At 30.2% G+C, this 24,060-nt stretch overlaps 2 protein-coding genes across 3 annotated transcripts in view; one reads left to right on the forward strand and one right to left on the reverse strand.

The window, feature by feature from the left end:
* Positions 1-990: 990 nt before the first annotated feature.
* Positions 991-23,175, reverse strand: LOC130899894 (regucalcin-like). Of its 2 annotated transcripts, XM_057810071.1 has the most exons (8): positions 22,996-23,173; positions 17,415-17,587; positions 16,762-16,959; positions 14,092-14,361; positions 12,399-12,505; positions 11,082-11,294; positions 7,147-7,237; positions 991-1,104 (listed from the first exon to the last, which is right to left on the reverse strand). In XM_057810071.1, the coding sequence occupies exons 1-8, from the start codon at positions 23,040-23,042 to the stop codon at positions 1,052-1,054; spliced, it is 1,152 nt and encodes a 383-aa protein (XP_057666054.1). In that variant the 5' UTR covers positions 23,043-23,173; the 3' UTR covers positions 991-1,051. The 2 variants fall into 2 exon arrangements, with proteins under 2 accessions (XP_057666054.1, XP_057666062.1); XM_057810079.1 differs by lacking the exon at positions 7,147-7,237 and having other exon boundaries at positions 22,996-23,175.
* Positions 10,021-24,060, forward strand: part of LOC130899883 (5-hydroxytryptamine receptor-like) — a 350,025-nt gene continuing 335,985 nt past the window's right edge. Inside the window, exon 1 of the mRNA XM_057810059.1 lies at positions 10,021-10,092. The gene's annotated coding sequence lies outside the window, so the exon portion shown is untranslated. The remainder of the gene's footprint in view (positions 10,093-24,060) is intronic.

Consider the following 24,060-nt stretch of genomic DNA (forward strand, 5'->3'; position numbering starts at 1 on the left):
TCGAGTAGACTTAGAATTGTCCTCGGTTACGATGATAGCCTTCAGCTGGTTTCTTACAACAGTTTAAATATTTCTTAAAATACCTCTTTTCAGAAAAGTTTTCAATTTAGGGCAGGTAGAGAAAAAAGTTAGGAGGATTCAAATCAGATATTGCGTAAATCTATCTCCAATTTAACATTCAAAATACGGTGAGCGTTGATGGTGGTCATTTCGATTATCAACCAACAATATGAACTGACAAGTTCTCGGATTCTGGGCTCTCGACAGAATACTCTCTTCTTAAGCCTGCTGAAGTTTTGTGAAAGTTTCAGTTGCACTCTGCCCAAGTCTGAAGCAAAATATATTTGCACAACATTGCTCGAGATTAATGTCATTCATTTCTAGAAATCACTGGAAAATACGGATTCACAAGACAAAATAGATACGCAATACGTACTGATACGATCAAATTAAAGCTCGTACTTAATATGTTATGTCATGTGCTTCCACTTTTGCTGTACAGGAGCTACGCTGTGAGTTGCATCACATAATTTTCACACATCTTACAGTTGCATTCAATATAATATGATTATGTTGATCAGTATTATTCAAGATATATATTTATTTTTCATTAGTGTCTTTGCGAGCATGAATATGACTTATCACTAAACGTCCCCGACCGCTGACCGTTGTTAGCGAAAATTAAAATGAACAACGTGGGCTCGCAACAATATGGCGGTTTTTTTGGAAACCAATGACAATCAAGTAATCAGAGATACTCAATACAAAGAAAAGGTTTAGCGATACAATTGTTTCTTATATATACACTATGGTATACACTATGGTGATTATATTGTTAGTATCCGTCATGTTTTTGATGTCACCGGCCAAAATTTTACATAAATCAGACAGGTATAAATAGAGTTTGAAACATTTTTTTTGCAAATGTATCACTCTGATTTTTGTTATATTTATATATTTTAATGTTTTTTTTTCAATGAAACGCTGAAGTACTTTTAAAATTTTTATAACAATTCCTTAAGAAAATTATTTACAAATTAACAAAACTCCTTCATTTTTGAGCAAATATATTGCGAACTGTAATCAAAAATGAATCCCAAAGACCTGAAACAAAAATATAAATTCATTTAAGACATTTAAAACTATCATATTTTTGTACCCTCTATCAACCTATCCTAAATGAATTCTCGTCAGTTCGTGAAATGAAAATTATCAATTCATTAAAACACAAATCTAGAATCTTGGCTTCAAATGATTGAGTAATTTTTATATAGGTTAGAGGAAATTTATCTAATGGAAACTACCGGTGACCTGTTGGGCGTTTATTCTTTGGACAGAAAATTTTATATATTTGATGGGCAAACGAAAAGTTATTTAATAGTATTTAAGTAGGAATATCTGTAACATTCGGTAATATTATTCATACTAAATAGACTATTAATCATTCACAATTATACAATTAAAATCTTTGACGCCAGTTTAGATGAACAAATTAGAACGAAGTTTATTTTTGGGGCTTTCTACAAACTATGATCATCTTAACCCGATCATAAATATTCGGAAAGCAATCCGGATCCCGTTCACTGTTGTTCGAAAACTGATCGGAAAATAATCGGATCATAGCCATATGATAGGATCCTTGATACTCTAATATATCGTGGGTAAATTTAATCAGCTTACGGGTAATTTGGTTATAATAATTCACTTTATGTGGTTATCCACGTTTAATTCATATGAACAGCGTAATTGACATGTTACTGAAGCTTGCGGTCTCTTTTTTGGTTTTTCGACATATAATGAAAGAGGTAAATCACTAATAACTTCTCAATAACGATAATGGAACATATAGAATAAATTATAAAGCCGAATGATGGTCTATAAAAACAGAAAAACTGTAGCGATGTGACCATGAACTATAATGGAAAAATTAACGGAAGAAACTGTTTTAATAATTTTTAAATAAGCCGGCATTTTGCTATAAGACATTTTATCATTAAGTTACAGAGCTGAATTTTTTTACAGTTTTCCTTGATATTCTTCGTTACACTATACATACTTTTGACATCTCTCTGGAAGCTCTCAGACGCCTTTTTTTTTTTAAATTTCTCGGCTTTTCACGTAAGCACGAAGTATTCTACCTTCGCATTGCTGTCGAATTTCAGTCCACCAAGTGCCTCTTTCAATGGACCAAATAAATAATGGTCGCACGGCGACAAATCAGGACTATAAAGATGATTTTCAGTGTTTCCCAGCCCAATTCATGGAGATGCGTGGAAACTTCCTAGTGTGTGAATTTCTGCTCAAAATTCCGTAGTCTTGTCGCATGAACCGAACCATTCATGAGTTATTTACTCAATATTACAGCACTGATGTTTTTATCGGTAACACTTGTTCTGGGGCGCCCAGGATAGCTATAAGTACACTAAAAAGCGAGGTTATCCGGTCCCAGCTGTTCTCTAAGCTTCGTAACAGACCAATCTAACATCCAGAGTAGCCACTATTAGGACACAAAATTTTCCGTGCGTTTATTAAAAAGTTACGGTTTATATTTGAACCACCCTCGTAATTTACAGTACTGAATTTATCTGACTCATAAAGAAAATTTTTTGGTGATACATTTAAAAACAATAATACTATAGGACTCTTCGGAAACTCTGATCAGGTTAATCTGATCATCTGATTGTTGGAAAACTAACCCTCATCACGTTCATTGTGGTTTAGAAACTGACCGAATTAATCGGTCTTAGTAGTATATATCAATATAATTTATTCCCTTTGAATGGCACAAAAAGTGATAAAAAGATCCAAAATATCTTGTAGATCATGTTTTAAATTTGAAATTTCCACCGAAAATTATTGAACGAGACGTTTGAAAACTATGATCTAAATCTCATTCTGGGTTAAGATCCGCAATCAGTTTATCGGTGATCAACCTGAACTCGGGTAATAGTTTCCGAAAAATCCTTATAATGATTCAATGTGGTTGCTGAATGAATCTACCAGAAGAAATGAGCAGGAGACCGAAAACTGTCACGCAGAACGAGAAAGGACTATGAAAATTATCTTTATTTTTTCTAAGAAAGAAAAGAACGGAATAGCTTTTGGTAACGTCACAAAAACTATACGTATAAGGTTATTGAATAACAAGATCCCATGTCGTCAAAATAATTATTGTAAATAATGTAAAGTAATTATTATAAGTGATATTGTATTGTTAATAATTGCTTAATATATTTAAATAGTGTAAGTTTTCAAATCAATACACAGCTGAAATTTTTGACCATGAAAAAATAGTGTGACTTTAGAGAGAAATAAGACCCCATTGCTCGATTCTGCAGGTATGTGTTTTTGTGATGGAACTTTTTTAAAATGAATGTTAAGAAAGTATGTAATGGATTAGTGATAGATTGCCTATAAAAAATCAGCTGAAATTACATATAACTAATTTTAGTATAATTAATTTGCTAATTTAATTTGTAACTATATATATGTTTTCTTAATCAATTTTACGTTATTTAAAAGGAAATGATGGTTGCCAGCTCTTAGTGAGCCGCAGCGTTAGGGTTGCCAGGTGTAAGCAGGTATAACATTCTATTGTTTTTTAGAAAATGTTAATGTCAAATTGAAGTTATCTTATATATACTTATTATGAAAATCCATGGTTGCCAGTTGGAAAACAGCTACAAACAGATGTTGCCATGATTTGAATAAACTACCCCCGATTAAAAAAACCTAAATCGGTAGTTGCAAGTTACATTAGTGAAATAATTAAACTAAAATTAGTTACAGGTAATTGCGGCTAACTTTTAATAGACAACCAACAGAATCGAGCAGTGGGATCATGTACAACCAGTATCTTATTTAACATAGGAAAAAACTTCACTTAAGCTTGGTTTATGCAGCCAAAGTTAAAACCAAATTAAAATTATCATTAAACTAATCTTTCTTGGTGGTAATTTTTTAGTTTATGCATTAAATTAAGGATAATTTTAAATTAATTAGAAATTCCCTGTATGAATCCTTTTTGTCATTCAAGAATGGAAAGCTCCTGACACTCTTAGTGTTCCATCGTCTAAAGGACATTGCTGACTTCACACAATCAAGGAATTGAACTAAGAAGTTAAAAGCTGGCGAACTCTTAGTTTAATTTTAATTTAAATATATTGTTATTTTTCTACCTGAACTACAAGTACTATTTCAGTGTTTTTCAGCTAGTAATTTAATTTATTAATTTAATGTTAATTCTTAATTTTGGTTGCATAAACCAAGCTTTATATCTCGACACTAATTTATTGAGGTGGATAGCAAATAGATTTATAATGTCAGCCAGCCGTTTTTAATTTGATGAAATGTGTGTTACATTTTTTTTAGATAAAAATATTAGAATTGGAAAAACGTGTTTTATTAAAATTCAGTTATTACTCTCTTAAATGAATCATTGATACATTAATCAAAGTATCCAGGTGAACAAGAGCTTCTATATTAAGCATTATTTTTATTTTACCAGGCCAAGTAACTAATGAAAGTATATATGTCAGAACGAATGGCCTTAATCGTAGTAATTGGTTGAAACGATAAGGTAAATTGAAACTGTCGATTCCAGAGTTTGGTTGAAAATATTAAATTCTTTAGCTACATTTAATGAATGAATTGTGAGAAATAAAACCAATTTTCAATCAAGTACGGAAGTTCGACTATCTCCAATTTTTCAAATTTGTAATTCTGAATATGATCAACTACAGAATTATATATTAGCTATTTTAAAATAGTGTCCACAATGAATCAAATCTAAAGTCTGATACCTTAATGGAAGTAATTATTGTCTGTACTAAGATAAAAAATTTTTACGATATTTATATCTGTACAAAAAACTAGAGCTTTAGAATAGAAAAGTTCCATCATACTCTACCATCAAAGTCAATATGGTTTTTTTAATTAAGTCTCCAAGATCTGCAAGAAACTTTGTTCATAATAAGACTCTTGTCGATTAGACATTTGACAATGTTGGTACAACTCTCAATCTTTAGCTGCTTGGTTTTATCAAAGTATTAGAAAAATATTAGAGAAGCAATAGTGAATAGAATAGACTATAGATATAAGAAATCATGAATTTTTTTCTGAATGATGGATGGTTTAGTTGTAAAAGCTTCCGTGGCATTGCCCTTAACTTGGTCTTGTTATTATTCATCTAATTTCTCTAGATGAAGGTGGGTATAATATAGAGAAAAGAATTTATTCATTTAGAACTGAAGTGAATCAGTCACTGTTCAAATATTTAATTATGTATAACGACACAATTAACTTAACCGGATCTTTGGATTATAAAACTTTTCATGGACCAATGTAAAATCTCTCCTGTTAAATGAGGCCGAGATTTGAATATATAATAGAAAGATCTTATAGAAAATTCAAAAGTTTGTCAATAGATGCCCATGAGTTATCTGCAAAATAACATAAGTGAAGAAGAGAAAATAGGCGTAACGATTACAAAGTCAAAATGCAGATGGATAGGAAGTCTTTAATTATAATATAACAGGTAAAATGAAAAGAGGGTGACCTGCAAGAACATGGATAAGTACTATGGAAGAATAACTGGAACGGATGTACTTAACGTGGAAAGAATTCAGAAATAGCCAAAAACAGAAAGAAATGGAGAGTCTTCGTCAATAAAATTGGGCGACAAATATAAAACGACGTATGAGGATAGCGACCTCAACGTTTTACTATAGCTACTGAAATACCTACTGGTGTCTTTTGCTCCACTAGGACCTATATGATGACGATGCCTGAAATATCGAAGAAAGAAAATTTATGTATAATTTTTAAGCAACGATTTTACACCACTATTGATTGTTGTACCTTTGAGGAATGATGGAAACGTTATTTTTTATTATATGCTTTATTTGTATAAGAATTTTCCTCACTGATTGTATAAAATACAACATCATGTTAATTATAAGTCCACTAAATGGTGTTCTTTAATTTTCTGGTCGAATAATTATTTATTTTATTAGGATATGAATCTATTGTGCCCCTTTTTCTTGCTGCGGTACCTACTGGGAATGCTCAGTGCTTACGGCAAATATATTAATCCCACTTCTTTTAGAAAGTTCAGATGTGGGAGAGTTGTAGCGGCTAAAGATCTCCATCTTTTATTTGATACTCTTCCAAGTGTAATACTTTGTCCCTCAGTTTCCCAGATTTTGAGAAAATTTGGATGTTCTCACGTAGTAGAATCTGTACGTTGCAATCTTTGCTAAACCAAGTGTCTTCGGAGGCGGCAATGCTCTTATAAAACTCCTGTTAGTATTCGTGGATTTTACTCAGTTAGACTGATACATTCTTTCTCATATTTAAGATAATTCCTTTCTGAGTTGAATTGGAAACAATTTTCTGTTTGAGAATTACTTGTGTAAGCATTAAGAATGTTTATTTATTGTTACACAGGTTAGTTTTGAGGTAAATAACTAGACAATAGTATATTTATTAAGATTATTTAGATTTAATATACCAAAATAGGTGGTTTGGGCGAGGAAGCCTATTTCCAAAACGATCTACTTATTCATTTGAATTTTTATTTAAGTGGTAGGTTGAAAGATATTGTTCATCAAATGATAACATTGTGAAATCAATATAACAGGCCATTTGTAGCCTCTGAAGAGCAGAATTTGCAATAATGTTTAAACATAAATGAATCTATTAATGTATGGAAAGCTAAGGGACGAGTATTTAAGGAGAAATTCGTTTGATTTTTCATATTATTGCATTCAATTTTTTGGACGGTTTTTCTGTTATTTGTTATTATATATAAAAAAAATGTTCTCTATTACAGGTCAGATAGCTTTTATCTAACAATAAATGGTTTTTCCAGCAAGACCAAGGAAATACTCATTTTTCAAGTTAAGATTGCGGTTTTGCTCACGAAAAGCTTAAAAATCTGAATATATATTTTACGATTTCATTCACTGCAAGTCACCAGGACAAAAAGAAGCAGTACTCTGCATCCTTACTTCATAATGCAGAAATAAAGAATACAGAACAACTTTCGACAGTGAGCTGGACAACTAAAATACCAAACTACATATTATGGAAGCAAAACTAGTGGTAGAGATATTCTATTGAATTCGGATTTGTTAGTATACTTACCGGGTTCTTGTCGAGTTTGAACAATTTTTTGATTCTTTGTTGGTTCTCTTGATGATAATATTTCAGGATTAAATAGTACTTCTATCAAGTTCTGGAATTAAATTCTTGAAACAGTTATTCCAAGAGAGTTGGTAGAGTATATACATGAAAATTGTGTCTTTTGCATACTTGGTAAGGCAATTAAAAAAAGCATTGTAGGTAAATAAGTAATGAATAATAAATGGTAACTACTCTTATAGATGTGCCAAGCAAACTAAAATATATTTACATTGATTATTGAAACCTGACTAAACGTTATAAAATATAAACATATGTTTTTACTGGTTACTCAAGAAGTCGGTTATATTAGTGATATTCAAACGTATTGATGAATTGATTGACTTGGTTTGTATAGGTTGTAGCCGATATGATCGAGAGTCCATTTTTTCTTACAAATTAAAGTCAATTTGCACACTAAACAGATATTCCTGTACTAGTATACATTTATAACTATTTATTTATGACTAAAGCGTTATCGAAATAATTCAGTCAAGATATTAAGCCATAACCAGAATAAAGGTACCCATTTAAATTCCTTTGAAAATCGAGAAAAATATGGTGCGTAGAGAATTTGTGCTTAAGTGTTAAGTGTTAAGTGCTTAAGAAGTATCCTACGATTTTTGACATTTCATTTATTATATGTCAAAAAGATCGAATAACATAATTGGGAGGATTTCATCGTTTCCATGTTAATAAGATACTTTCCCGATTCCTTTTTTGTCATATTTTTTATCTTTTAAATATATCTTCTAAATAACATTCCATCAGTGACTACTTAAATTTTTTTCTAGTTTGGATAATTGGAATTTTTATGAATTTAAAGTGTTGGAGAACTAATTTTACATTTTTCGATATGTTAAATGTGGATTATATTGATTATATAAAGCGGAATTGAAAAAATTAATGTGTTCAAAGCTGAAATATAAAGATTATCAAATCTGCTTATTATAGAAGTAGATAAGAGAGAAATATACTATACTTTTCAAAGAGATTGCTGACGATTCAATTGAATTTATCAAACAGTTTTGTGTGCAAACCCTGTCTACAGTGACCGATTCTATACAGCGTTCACCAGGGAGTCAATCCAAAATAAAAATAGCAAAATTATCATTATCATAAATGTTTATCCGCAATGAAATACTGTATTTTGCATCATACCACAATAACGCCTATGCCATATTGACGCACGTTTATCGTGGTTGCAATTTACTTATACTTCAAACAAGGCTTCATTTGATTCTGATTTAAGTAAGGATTATTTTATTGAAACTAAATCAGTAGCTTCATTGATTTGTATTCTACTTCGACAATGGAATCTGTATTATTTGCTATTTTGCCAGATAACCCTACTGCTAAATTCACTATTATATACTACAATGAAACTACTGAACGATTGTAAAAAAACAAGGATTGATGCGCTTTTATAGCCGAGTGCATTTAATACTTCAACAGTAATATTTGCCAAGTACACCGATCCAGAGTTATATAACAAGTAAGAGCTTAATCATGACCGCTAAGTAAGTCAATACTTAGTTTACTAAGTTTCCAGGAACAATGAATTTAAAAATATTATACACGTTTTATATAGCCAGTTTTTGGAAATTGATCATTGAAAATGCTCGCTTAAATGATTTCCTTTACGTTCGCTGAATTGGCTCAGCAGTGGTTCAGTTTCCTGATATACCGTTTATACCTATTGCTCCGATGGATATTTAAAGAAGCTATATACGAAATATCTGAGGAGAAATATTGCAACACCCTATAAACGCCATAAATGGTATAGCTACAGCAACTCAAAACGATCACGTTATGAGTTAATTGGTTTTTAATTGCCCGTTGTTTCCACGCTCAATATTTTTCCTGCCCTAAGTTAATCTCTAACGAGGGCAAAGTGAACAGAATTCTAGTAGAAAGAGATAAGGTTTAAAAATGTCTGAGAAACATTAATTTAGAGTATCATCTTACATAGATCGAATAGAGGAGTATTTTAGAAGTAGAAAGTATAATTTCAAAATTTTATTTTCAACTGTAGAAGTCATGGGTTGTGCTTGTTTTTATTTTCAAAGCTCCTTCATTGTAAATATTATTTTGATGAATACTATCATTTGAGTAGATATCATTACAATAGTAATGTAAGCAATAACTTGCTGTTAGTGACATTTTGTGAGACAAAAATATAGTAATTCTAAACCATCCGAATTTTAATACTACTGTAATTGTTATTATCTTTAAATTATGTATTCTGTTCTGATTTAGATAAATTTGCTTGCATTGAAGCCAAACCTCCCAAATAAAAATAAGCACCAATTTTGCTGTAAACACCTTGCTATTGATATAAAACTCATTTTTGGAAAGTTCTTTGTTTTGTTGTTACCATCTCCAGTACGGATTAATATTTCTCTTCAGGTTTGTCATGTTTACCTATGTGATCTAGATCTGGTAATCAACAGAAAAGCAACTTGTATCAAAATAAATTCACAGTGAAATTGTCCTGTTGTACTGAATCCATGTCTGATTATATATATTTTTAATTAATTACTTAATTGATAAGTAATTTAACAATTTCATAAAATAATTTAGATATTATTATTAAACGAACTAACCTGACTCGAAAAGGTCATAACAAGATTTATGTTTTAAATTATTAAAATTACTCCAAGGAATTTAAAAACAGTACGTGTTTAGAAACTAATACAGATCGTGTTCACTTTCATTAGAGGTAAACAATACCAGCCTTGTCGAGTAGACAATAGCATTGAAAACACATATATATTGCTGACACTTCATACGAAAGGGAGAGTATTAATCGAAACATGATTTCTCTACATGGTAGTTAGTCGACTTAGTATATTAGGTCGGTTTTACGTATATTACAGAAAAGTGTATTTATTGTCAAAAGGCTTAGCCGTAAGTACTATGTTAACGTAATAAACATCCAGTGATTTTTGTATGTGAAGATGTTTTTATTATTACTATTCCTGACCAAATACCCCAACAACAAACTGTGGTTCTTATAATGAAACACGTTTATATTAACTAGAATTTTTAAATACGACTGAACTAAAAATAACGGGTATTACTTTCAAATAATACAAAATTTAGATATAAAATTGGAATGAATTGCTAATGGGCTTTATACCATCATATGCAACAGATGTAAGGACAAATAGAAGATAACGATTGTAATCGATATGAGAATAATGAGAGGAATATGAATAAAACTTATGGAGGTACAGCTGGAAATCAAAGAAATGAAGAAGTAAGAGATTTATAAGAAAAATTGAATGGTGCACATTAAAGCACCTTTTATGTAAGAAACCCAATCAAGTGATTAGAAAATGAGAAATAATTTAAAAAATATTAGGTAGATGTGCGGAAGAAAGTAAATATGATGCTGATGGGGTCACCATAAATTCAGAAATATTAATTACTGTGAGAATTTTTTTTATAAGTAACGAATCAAAAATATAATGTATGTATCTACCAGTCTTATTAATTTATATACAATATTTTGTTGAATTTCTCATCTATGGCAATTCTTGTTTTTAGTTAAACGTATTATATTGAATGCGACAAGGCATTCTCATTCGTGTCGGAAATTCCTTCGAAATTCTGTTTTTGTTTTAATAATGAAGTGCATATAGCCAAACTGATTTGGTTTTCTTTATAAAATGAGATTATTATTTATACAAAGCGTGCTTGACGACACTTGTCCCTTTATTACAGTGGAAGAGTGAAAAAATTAAAAGGCAGTGAAAGGTGTGAAATCTACGTCAATGAGGTGTACAAATGAAAAAGTTACAAAGGCTTAGTTAAGTTTATTAAGATAATAGGGAATAAAGCTTCAACATATTAGAAAACTACTGGTGGAACTATAATTAACACTCCGTGTTTACCTTCTTTTTAGGTATTTCATCTATAATATCGGCAGTGTGAGCCGGAAATCCTTTGGCGTTTAATCCCGTAACTGCGAATACGCTACCAGCTGCCGGGCTTTCTAATTTTTCTATTGGTGTCAAATTTGTATTTGAAGTGGTAACAAATAAAATATCAAGATTTTCACCACCCCACATTGCTGATGTAACATCTTTTGCTGGTATAGCTATAATCTAAAACAAAAATCTTATGTCATGCAGTATAATTTCCATATATGGTTTCTCGAAAATTTTATATAAAAAAATTTTCAGAAAAATTTTTTACTTTCTTGAATATATTGCTCCCGTCAATGTCAATGTCATTCATTGAACAGTTTATTATTTAAAACCTTGCTGCTGCTTCTGTGTTCATATACTGACTCCAGTATTTTGTTCCAAAATGGGTGTTTTGAGGCGTGGAATCAAACAAGTCGAAGGAGCTTTGTCCCGGCTATACGGGGACTAAGGGATCATTGGCGCCCCTGCTTTAACCATGTAATTGGAGACCCCAGGAGGTATGGACCGGAGCATTGTCGTGGTACAACCTCCAGTTGTTAGTAACTTCCGGCAGAACGCATTGAACCCAGCGTTTCAGTCGTTTGAGGACTCGAGAAAAATTGGTCACAGTTGTACCCGTTCTATAAATTGATGAACTAGTCTATGGATACCAAAAAAGGCTATAAGCATTATTTTCCCCTTAGATTTGTCCATCCTGGTTTTCTTCAGGTGAGAGGAATTTGGTTCTTAGTAAGCACTTTCGGTATAATATTAGCGCACACTTTCTGCGTGATGATATGTTTTGGGATACACTTGAGTTTTCGGAATATTTATCATATCGGCCAATAAATGAAAACTTCCTATTCTGACAGGACATCTGCTTTATGACTCGAAATAATCTCAGCCGTGGGCTTTCCAAGTTTCAAGCAAAACTCTTTGGTCTAAGGAGCGTTGAATTTTTACTTGTATGAGCTTCCAAAACTAATTATAGGTTTTTCTCAATTTTCTGGATTCAAGACATAATTTGATTCTATATCGATAACTAACCATTTTTTTTATTTACCAATTCAATATGCATTTTTCTGTGATCCACATATTATTTCTACGATCTTGCAATAGCTCTTAAATGTTAATAATTGAAGAGTATAAGCTTATCAAGCCTAACCACAACCAGTAAAAGTTTCCAACTTGTCAATACATTTTTTGTGTTTACGACATTACAACAGTTTTATTTTTTCTAGTTATTCCACTTCTATGATTTTTATAATTGTTATATGCTGTAAGACATATGGTTTGAGTTACCTTAAGTAGTTTTCCTGTAGTAGGGTTTACTTTAATTACAGCCCCACCGCCAAATAAAGCTATGTATAAATTATCTTCAGTATCTATAGTCATACCATCTGGAAGCCCTAGAAAATAGATTAGAAAAGTTATTGTATGAAAGTATATTTATTGTATTTTACATATCCAATAAATTGAAAGTAAATATTCATACATTCCAGATTTCCATATTCACAAATTGAATTATTGGGATTGCCAGCTTCCCTTTACAAGAATTCTAGCAAAAGTTACGAGGTACCATAAGTAAAATATGAACAAGAAGGTTTTTTCCTTCTTATTCCTAGTTTATAAAAACAAAACGGAATAAAAAAAATTGAACCTAGGAGAAGAGAATAGGGCTGAGTTAGCGTTTTTCATTACCTATTTGCTTTTAGTTTTTGTATAATTGGTAAATATTACAGGTAATTTCTTACTTATAATGAAAACAAAGCTTATCAGTTTTAGAAAGTCGCAATGTATCTGGAAATGAAAGAATCAAAGAACAAAATGAAATAGAGAGAGAATATAAAGGCATTGGGTTGTATTATATGATAGGTTAGTTAGCAGGAAATTGACAGTAGATCATAATAAACTTTTAAGTTGATTCATTAATTAATCTTTACTGTATTGGACATCTCTTCTTACTACTGCGGCATATAATTTTATATTTTTTACATTGTGTATTATCAGGCTAATAATAAGGCAAAATATGTGTGCTTATCGTCCACGAATCTGTATCGACTAAACAAATTATGCAGTGAATTTTGAAAAATACTATAATTATCTTTTCACTTTGTAGAATTCATAGAGTTAATATCGCATTCCGATTGTTAGTGGCGATCAAATTTTCTGATATCACGCTATCTTTAACGATTTGTACCCATAACATTCACTAACCAATTTAGCTAGAACTTAAAATGGAGAAGTATTGCATTGTGTGATAGTAATATTATAACTTATCATTATCATTAAGAATATATTATCATCTTTCAATTTGCACTTGGTTGGTGACTTTTGTATATATATATATATATATATATATATATATATATATATATATATATATATATATATATTAGTTCAATTCATGTTCTCATTCGTTTGAAGCTATATTTACTATTTATCCTCATGTTTATAATACTTTTCATCGTTTCCAGAAATATGAGAGTTTCTGTGAGTCGTTAAAAGTATTCCTTGTTATGGTGAAGTTAGTATGATTTAATTTTTTACAGTGAGTGTCAAATGTTAAAAGCTTTTTCAATAGTGACATTAATTTTCTCATCAAATTGGATTCTTATGCCAAAAATTATTTTTTACTTTATAGATTGATTTTTGCTATGAACGTGATACTAACTCTAAAAGCGCGTATATTAGTGATTTTAAACAGTATTTTATTATTTGCTTCTTAGTTGAAGCTGCTATTTTAAATCCATCTTTAATATGTACAGATGTGTACATCTTTTTTGTTTTGTAAATCTAGGACTGCGCGTTTACGTAGTCCACCCTCTTTCTTATTCTCATGCAAAGGCTAAAAAAGAAATTTATGAATCCTGGCAAATCTAAACAGGATTAACAGATATATTTTTGTTTGTATACTTAAGTCACACATTTTAGTGGCACTTCAATACTACTAAAATTTATAATCACTAATAGTTTTATACTAAACATTTTTTACCTGTTATATTTGCCCATTTGGCGATGTCAAATACAGTTTTGTTTGTGGAAGAAATAGTACCTTTTTCATCATTATAATCGAATTCAACTACTTTAAGTGTAGGAGTATCAATATAATATAATTTATTATTTGCTTTGTTCCATGCAAGACCGTTACTGTTGGTAACTGGAGCTGCGGCAACTGTGGGATTTTCTAAATTTTCTTTTGTAATTGTGTAAAATACTGCTTGGTCGGGGACGACTACGCGATTAACTTCGGGTCCAATTGTACCTGAAAAAATTGTTGGTTTTAATACAATGTTTATAAAACAGTGCCATTAGTGAAGATTTAAATTGTTTTAGTCTTGTTCCGTGATACTTATCGTGTAGAGAAAACGTGATAAAGGAATTCTGTTGTCATCTGTTCAAGTTTTAAATAAAACTTAAAATGGATTAGTTTTATTAATTATATTAAGAAACATTTTTTTGTTGTTTCGTTGCTGTTTCGATTCAGTACTGGAATTGAGCGTTTTGTTTCACTACGACAACGGACACATACATATTTGATGACTCGTCAAAAAATTACTGAACTTGATTGGGTAGTTTCAATGCACCACTCTGTGGCCCGGATATTTCATCGCCTGACAATTATTTGTTTCGGTCTCTGCAAAACTTTCTTGATACTAAATTGGATAATAAAGGAGACATCGAAAATCATGACGTTAAGTTTTTTACCACAAACTACAGAAGTTGTATATTGATGGAATTATGAAACTGACAGTTCAAGGATAATAATGGCAGTAACATCGATTTTTTTAGAGAGAAATTGTATTAAAAGACTAAGCCCGAATAGGAAAAGACTTGTTAAATGATCCTATGGACAAGTAACACAAGTATGTTGAACGAAAAAAGTTATATCAAAGTTGGTTTGTTTTTTTCGAGCTCTCAAAATATTTACTAGATGGAAGATGTTTTAGTTGGAATTTTTCAAATTGTCTCTCGGTAAAATGAAAAGTTGATATTATTGAGATTCAAAAAAGGGAATAATTGAATAGGGAATATTGATAGAAGACATGAGTAGTTTCTTACTCATGAGACAATAATGTCTGAAGTTAGAACTAGAAAAATAATAAATGATCATTTATAATGTTTAATATTTTAATACTCATTTAAATTTGAACACATGTGAGAGTGCATATACAACAAGGTTCGTTATTATTTGAATACCTTATGTAATGTATTATACATGAGTGGTACGAATATGTTATAGTTATTCATGATACCTGGAATATAAAAACAAAATGTAAATTTGGCGGAAAGATAATTATAGGTGTGTATATACTGCTTATCGCTTAATAATTAGGGAAAAAGTCAATTTTGAATCGAGAATAATTCGACATATTATATTAACATAATGTATATCAATTAACATACTTGAACATTCAAGAAATACGTTTCTGGGTTATTGCATGACGCAAATTGCATATAAATAATTTGACTGGAATTTTATTTGTGATATTCCAGAAGTTGGCAAATTTTTTTATTATGCATTACGAACCAACTTGACAATTGAATCAATTTACAATAGCAAAACTATATTTCTGAAAGCTTCATCCAATAATTATGATTGCAATACATTTCAAATCAATTAGCTTATGTCTTCTACAATGTGTTCATATTCATATTAATTTAACTGGGTTAATTGATACTTTGTGGAGAATGTCCAAAAAACTACTTCGACGAAAAGTTTCACATTCATTCCCTAACTATATAGTGGACTGTAAGTAATGTCACTATTTAAACTATTCTTAAATTTATCAATCTCAATACTTTTCAATGCATCGAACAAATTATTGTTGAATACATTTTTTAACAATTTTATAAATTATATATTTATATTCATTCCATTGTTGTGACTGACAGCGTGATCGGCCAGGTTTTTCTTCTAAGTCCCTCCATATTTTAAATGAGCAAGGTGCTTTAAATAATTTTTGAAAGTATTATTCAATTTTTAAATTAATATCGAGTCTACTCTGTTAAAGATATGTTTTAATCCTTTTGTATAAACAGGACTAAGAGGTATAAGAGCAAATTTTTCCTGTTTTTGTTTTGATTTTGGAAAAAGGTAGTTTCTTAAACCTATGATGATTAATCAACGTATTTACAATTTTTCTATCATAACCGTTAAGTACAGCCACATCCTCAATAATATTCCTATCCTTGTTGTGTCTTTCAATGTACCTAGAAATTTAGACTGGCCATTTTATGTTAGATACAATGGGAATAATCAACTAGGATATACCTGCAAGTAGCGGTGTTCGCCCTAAATAAGTCAAATTCTAGCCTATTTCTATTTTTAGTTACTAAGGCATCTAAAAGTAATAACTGTCCATTATTTTCCATTTTAGAATATTTGTTTCTTTTGTAATATGTTGGAAATTTTGTTTTTTCCATGCAAAGAGAGGTTGTTGGTTTATCAACTATTTACAAATATATCAAGTGCACCTTGCACTTATTAATTATTCAATAGATAAATTATTTTACTAAAGATTTCGCATACTCATCTGTCCTGGATAAATTATATGACAGACGGAGGTATTTTATATTTTATTCTTACACAGACCTAGAATTTCGTGTCAATAATTTCCACCATGCTAACCAGCGATATAGGTAAATAGAATTTTCATCTTACCCCACCACAGTCTTCCTTGTTTGTCAGCCTTTCCATCATTAAATCTACTATTCGGAAACTTCTGACTCACAGTTGTAAGCACCTGTTGATCTCCTAGCGTATGTTTTCCATTCCATTCAATTGCAACTACGGATCTGTTCACTCCAACGAGCAACAAATGTGGATCTTTACGAGCCGGAATTACAGGCGACACATTACCTGTTACATATAAATTCGTTTTTATTCTTCGTATGTAAATATGAATATCATTTTAATAAGTAGAAATTATATATTTCCATGTTCTGAAAAACTGTTTTGTAGTTCAATATGGAAAGTGGGAGAAAAAGTTTGTTTGTACTTCCAAAACGAGTTATTGAATAGGAAACCAATAGAAGTATATTCAAAACCAATTCATCCTACTAAGAAAGATCATTTTTAACACAAGATTCATCGTTTAAGCTTCCAAAGTATAATAGCAGTGATGTTACGTGTAAATACCAAGAAGGAATGTCATGGAATGTTTGGTGTGTGTGTGTGTGTGTGTGTGTGTGTGTGTGTGTGTGTGTGTATGTGTGTGTGTGTGTGTAAACTAATTATAACAATAGAAAGTTCTCTAATACATTAAAAAGTGACAGAATGAAGAAATTATTCAGTAATTCCTCCTGAAGTCTTACCATTTAATATAATTTTTTTCAATAATGATGATCCGTAGTGATAGGCATAAACTTCACCTGCTGGAATGTTCACGAAATAAAGTATGTTGTTCCTCCCATCCCAGTGAGGTCCCTCAGTATGTCCTATTGGGTGTGTAATTTGATGAACACATGGTGTGGTTATACCACTTGTACTGAAACAAGTTATCATTGATAGGAAACAGTATGAAATATAAACAAATCTCACAATGGTTTATAATTGATTTATCTAATTTGTATTTTAATGGTGCTTGAGAGAGTTGATTGTTTATTCGACGTCTCATTATACACGAAACACCGATAACCGTTTATGTTACTGAATATCGAGTGGCATTTGGATTAATAACAAAGTAATTTCTAATAAACTGATCTTTCTATATTTATTCAGTACTCCAGTTTTGACATCAATTACACGCAATTAACCCATGAAGCTTCCCTCTTTTTTATGCAGTTAAAATGTTACTTACTCTATTTTTTATTAATCTGTGAATTTTTTTTTTCATTCTCCCATTGCTGAGTTTCCTATTCTCATGCATTTTTCATTCGATGCTGAGTGAAGTAGAGCTGGGAAGTAGTAAAGTTTACTCAAATAGTAGTCGAATACTTTAAGTACTCACTATCGATACTCATGAGTATTCTCAGAAATATACATCGTCAAAAAATAATGTGTCTTGTTTCTATGGAGTAATTAGTAACGAAGAAATAGTGTATAGACATACTTAACAAAATGTTGGTACTTTGGAATAAATTTTTGTTTTGTGTACCGTTTAAAAATATGTTTGTTTTTTGTATTACCTACGTATTTTAATCCTTTAATTGAAATATTGGAAATTTATTAACAAAGCCAAAGCCAAAGCACATTTATTATAAATCAGCGTCTCCTGACAGATAACAGATTCTAACAAAATGACTTAAAAGCTAAATTTAAAATCAATTTTATTTTTCAGTGTTATTAATTTTTGACCCTGAAGTGACCTTTCTTTTACAGTTTTGTCATTTGAAATTTTAGTTCTCAACATTTTGTAGTTTTAAATTAGCTTTTACGTAATTTTCTTGCAATTTCTTATTTGACGATGATTTTTGGAAAGAAATATAATATGTAATTCGAAACTTCCCCTTATCTTTGGTTATTTGGTTTTATGAATAACTTTGTGATCTCTATCAAACTTAAAAGTGAGTTTGTGTCTCATCATATATTAAAATTTAAATTTAAAAACGGGGAACGGACGGGGTAAGATTGGATTGGATAGGAAATAATTTCAGTTACCATGCACACGTTTTTGGAGAAATTCGATCAAATATGAACCTGCAGTGTTTCGCATAAATGTATGTTGAGGTCATTGCGTAAAAAATGCTCAAAACAACTGTGGACCTTTATTCAGCATTATTTTTTGTTGTATAGTTGGACCATTATGTGCAAATTTCATTTTAATTTTATGAGGAATATTTATATTGCAGTATTTCAAACTCACGTTTTGTTACAATTATGCTTAGAAGTATGTAACAACACGAAATAGAAACGTAGTAAATATTCTTATATTTCAAAAATATCTGTTGAACATTCTTGATTTATTCTGATTATTTTTTGTGAAAGTACTGGACGAAATTATATCCGAATAGTTAATTTATTCAACTAAAGTGACTTCGAACGATACTACAAAAATTGTTTACAATTGTGTACAAAAAAGTGTTTATTAACTATGTCTAGTGAGCCAAGAAATGCCAATTACCTGCAGTTAATTGAGGTCGGGGGAAATCGAATTTTGGACTTATAATAAAGTTTGGATGTCGTTCCTAGAAATTCCTAGTATAATAAACATAAGCGTGAATAATGTCAGGTGTAAACAGGTATATCATCTAGAAGAACGAGCCCGATGAGGATCAAGATCGTCGCTCAAGTTTATTAGCTCTATGAAATCGTTTCTCATCGAAGACAACAGCAACTCAAAGCATGAAAGGGTCCATGGAAGGTGAAGCGTTTTTTATAGGCGGAAAAGGACGATAGAAATGTGTAAGAGCTTCGTAGATATTAATTAAAGTAAAATTTTAATCATTCACATATTACAAGTTTTCTGATATCACCGAGATAAAAATAATGTTTATTTTTTATTGTATTAACTATTTTTGGATATATAGAAACGCTTGTTTGATGAATAAATGTAGTTGACAAATATTGTAGATTACTACTCTTTTTTTAGATAATATAAATGATGTTTCCATGTTTAATAGTTCAAATGACTTAAAGTTGAGAAAGATATTTTTTCTGATTGCGATATTTTCACTGCAAAACAACTTTATCTGCATACAAGTACATTCATACACAATTTTCCAGTTGTCAATAATGGAAGGAATGAATAATTTATCATTCGTGATATGTTACAGAAGTGTTAGATATTGTAATCGTATATTTTACAGCGAATACGTTTCTAGAATTGAATGATTATCAAGAATACTATCCAGAAAATCGATAAATGCCAAATACATATTTCACATCTGTGATTGTAGAAACTTCCCTCAATAGTTTTTCATCTTGAGAACAATTATGATACGCTTCATTAATAACAAAGTGAATGTACTGTCCTATTGAAGATCAAACATAAGAAGTAATACGACAAAATGTAAAGAGAAAGTGATTTTTCATATTATCTAAAAGAAATAATAAGCTCATCAATTAAGGTTGGCTTGAAAAAATATGGAACGACTATATAGTTATTAATTTCATCTCGCTAGTTTTAATGTCAGGTGTTTCAGCGATTGTCTTCTTTGAGATTTAATATTTCATTTATTTATATCAGTAGATAGATTATAATAAAATTGGTTACGATCTTGAAAACTGTTGCAATTTTTTTCTCATAAACGCCAATAATTTATACCGTGACAATTATGGAGGTCAGTAAATCCGGTCTTTTGTAATACGATATTACTGAGAAACTTTGTTTAATTTCTATTTTAAAGTCTTTTTACCAAATCGCGTTTCTTAATAAATTTTCTCTTACTTCCAGTATTTGGTTTTATGGTTATTCTTGACATTCTACGTATTTTGGTACACATTTTGCTTACTAATTCTCTTGCAGTATCACCATTTGCCGTGATGTTACTAATATAATCTAAGAGTTTTCTATGACTTGATAATAGTCAGCCGCTTGATATAGGAATAACATTGCATTTAATTGTGTTTGATTTTAGATCAACTAAAACATTCTAAATTAGTATACAGTGCCTTATTTTTCTTTTCAAAAGGTTTAGAATTAACTTTGGCAAAAACAAATGAATGAAAACCACTTTAGCGTTGTGAATGGAAAAGTCACACTTTTTATTTCAAAATCTATATGCTAACTTTCTAAAAAAATGAAGGAAACACGATTAAAAGTATTTGAAAATATCGTAATATTGATATGTTGGTTTTTTTGAAATATTCCAATAATTGAAGAATAACATACCACCGACGCGTTTATTCAAAACATCCATAACTATTTTTATAGGAGAATTACTCTCATAATAAATATTTGCTTTTATTGCTTGAATCAATCTCCATGTTTCTCAGTTAATTTTTAATTACTTTTAAAGTAAAATCACGTCTGATAATATATATTTGCTTTTATTTTTTAAATCCAAATCTATCATATTTAAAGGTTGATTTTTAACTATGTTGATATTTGTTTAGTTAGAATTTAACACGTATTTTTGGTTAGTGTAGAAATATAATAATTAAATGACAAAAATTAAGTGAGCACTTTTGTATAACTCATATTGGCTCTAGTTATCTCTCATCTCTTATCAGCTTGTTTCATAATCTTCATATTACATTGAGTGATGAATTTATTAATAATGACGGATCATTATATATTTAAATTAACGACAAGTTTTTAGATAATCATTATAGATCTAAAATTCAGTTTTTACAAAAAAGATTATAAATTCCCGTGTTATTTTTTTAGCTATTAAATCGACCTTTTATGATAAATAATTACAAATATTCTGGTACCAGCGACAAAATGTTAACAAAGTTGCGTTTTCCAAATTCCATTTCATTCTCAACTAACGAAAATATGACGGTTTTGTTACACAGAATGGAGTATTTGCTAGAATAAATCATAGTTTAAAGAAAACTCAAAGTACGCTTATATAGTTTATGAAACTACAAATTTGAAAAAATAATTCATAATATTGAAAAGCAATTAATGGCACAGTTCTAAAAGCTTGTGATGCTCAATATTAATAGTTTTTTTCTAGTTTTATTACGAAATGCAGAGTTATTTCAGAGGTGCTGTAAATATACCAACACTTTCAGAACCATAACATTAATTTTCTCTTTAGTTCTGTCATTCTTATATTAAGAATTATTCTTCACTTCTTAGTTTTATTAACAATGAAAGAGTGTTGTTTATTTTAAGCAATCAAACCCTTCTTCTATTTGTATACCGTTTAACGACCGTACTTGGCTAAGTGTTACTGTATCAGCTTTTCCAGCAGCAAACAGCTGGGGACTTTGATAAAAGAGACCTTTATACATGAGGTGGACGGCGCCCAGAATAAAATCAAATTATCCAATTATTATATTGTCATCGGTTCTTGATAAGTATGCAGAATTTAAAATTTGTCTGTTCGTTAAAAATAGGAAAATATCAAATCCAAAGATGAAAATCCCGACAAGGTTAGTGTAACGGTTTGTTCAAACTATTGTATGTCATCGGCCTTAATAAGCGTTAGAAATTTCATATTATTTCTAAATTTTGAAGGACTCCAAAATTGAGTTATGAGCAAAAACTAATAATACTGAAAAAGAGAGAATCGAACAAAGTTATGAAGTTATTATACCATCATCGGTTGGCTGAAATCTTTAAACCTTCATTACAAATTATACCATCAGACCCAGTTCGTTCTACATTGATCTTTCCAATAACTGGCAAAATCCTTACCAATAAGCTCCTTCTTCTAGTTTAATCTTTTTTAATCGACTGCTTCTAATAAATGTATCCAAAAAAAATCATTGAGTTATCTAGTGTTTATTTATTTCAAATGGAGTGATTACTCGAACATCTGATCAATATGATCAAATTTACACGTTTTTTTGTCATAGTGTAATTCATGAAGCAATATTAGCACCAGAAAATAATTCAGGTTAGTGGCAATAATTTAGCTTGTGGAGGTTAGTCTCCCAGGGGTGAGTTTTGAAGCCGTCTGTATTATCTGTCAATTGACTATTGATGAAATTACGCAGATCAGATGTCACGAGAGAAATCAATTTTAGTTGATAGAAATAATGAATTGAAATTTTCGTGGAATTGAAAAGCATATTTTTCAGACTATGACTTTTACTAGGAACACAAGTTCGTGATTCAACTATGTTTTTAATTAAATACACTGGTTTCAATCGAAATATGAATGAATTATGTGGTTTTCTGATCGTCACTGTTTTCAATTTAATAAAAAAAATTACAATTCACTATTAAATATTATCGAAAAAAAGATGTTTTCAATCTACATAAATATGGTAGTTGCGAATGTCGTAGATTCCAGATGAATAAAAAAGTGTAGCGGATGGTATAAAAAATCAACTCACCCTACGCCAATAAAGGCAAACACAATATAGAAAAAGGTCCACAACATGTTACCACTTGAATATCCGAACCGCGACTGATCCAATTAAAAATAAGCTTATTTTTATATATTCAAAAACGTAAACAATTCACTGGATATATCAGGAGTGTACTCTATAGAGTCAACCATTTAAATTGACTGATTACAAGTTAGTAAGGAACTTACTATTGTCGCGTATACTGTATAATTATAGAATGTTGAATTCTATAGACACGGAGCTGATTTAGTAAGTGTTATTCTTTTTACTACTACTACTGAAGGCTAGCGGTTTCATCAGTAAATATTTCTGTTTTTAATGTCCAAGCTAACAGAAAACAGAAAACCAAAATAACTGAATTACTAATTCAAATTTAGACTGAGATTCGATATTTGATTAAGTACGACATATAGAGAGATATTAAGGAAGCTAATTTCGAATGCTTATATAACGTATTTAAAACATACAATCAAAGTGGATAGATACTTGCTTCTTTTTCGGAAAATTCTTCTCCATACCAAGTATTATTATTGATATCCTGCTTCACAAATTCAGATTGTACTTAAGAAATCTCAAAGATTATTATCTGATGGAAACTATAAAATATTTGTACAATAAGCTAGTTTATTGTTTTATGGAGTAATTTACCGTTAATGTTAATATTTTCATAATTTGATGGAGTAATTTTTTTTATTTATATCATTATTAGAAATAAAACGCAAAATATATTGGAAAACATCAAATAAAAAAATATATCCAGATGTTTCGGGATCTCAGCAGGCCAAGAAAATTTAATTGCTTTCTTTTATTGAACATGCTTATTTATGAACAATTTTTAGAATTTAATTAAATCCAATAAGTTTTTTGAATTCTCCTTCCCCAAATGTCATATTGCTACACATATATTGTTATATTCATTTGTAGCATTCTCTCTTTTATTCGAAAAAACTAGCTACTACCTATGTGTAGATATGAAACTTTGTAAAAATTAACAATGTGACTGTGACCTCAAGAGGGGTTAAATCCCACAATTCCTATAAAAATGTTGAA

The sequence above is a fragment of the Diorhabda carinulata genome, chromosome 1 (genome assembly GCF_026250575.1).
Source record: "Diorhabda carinulata isolate Delta chromosome 1, icDioCari1.1, whole genome shotgun sequence".
NCBI lineage: Eukaryota > Metazoa > Arthropoda > Insecta > Coleoptera > Chrysomelidae > Diorhabda > Diorhabda carinulata.

What these genes read in the sequence shown, in the direction of transcription:
- LOC130899894 (XM_057810071.1), bottom strand. Translation starts at nt 23,042, where the DNA reads ATGTTGTGGACCTTTTTCTATATTGTGTTTGCCTTTATTGGCGTAGG. An exon ending in TTTGCCTTTATTGGCGTAGG is followed by an intron (nt 17,588 to 22,995) that starts GTGAGTTGATTT and finishes AACTTGTTTCAG; the next exon opens with TACAAGTGGTATAACCACAC. An exon ending in CAAATGGGCAAATATAACAG is followed by an intron (nt 12,506 to 14,091) that starts GTAAAAAATGTT and finishes TCTATTTTCTAG; the next exon opens with GGCTTCCAGATGGTATGACT.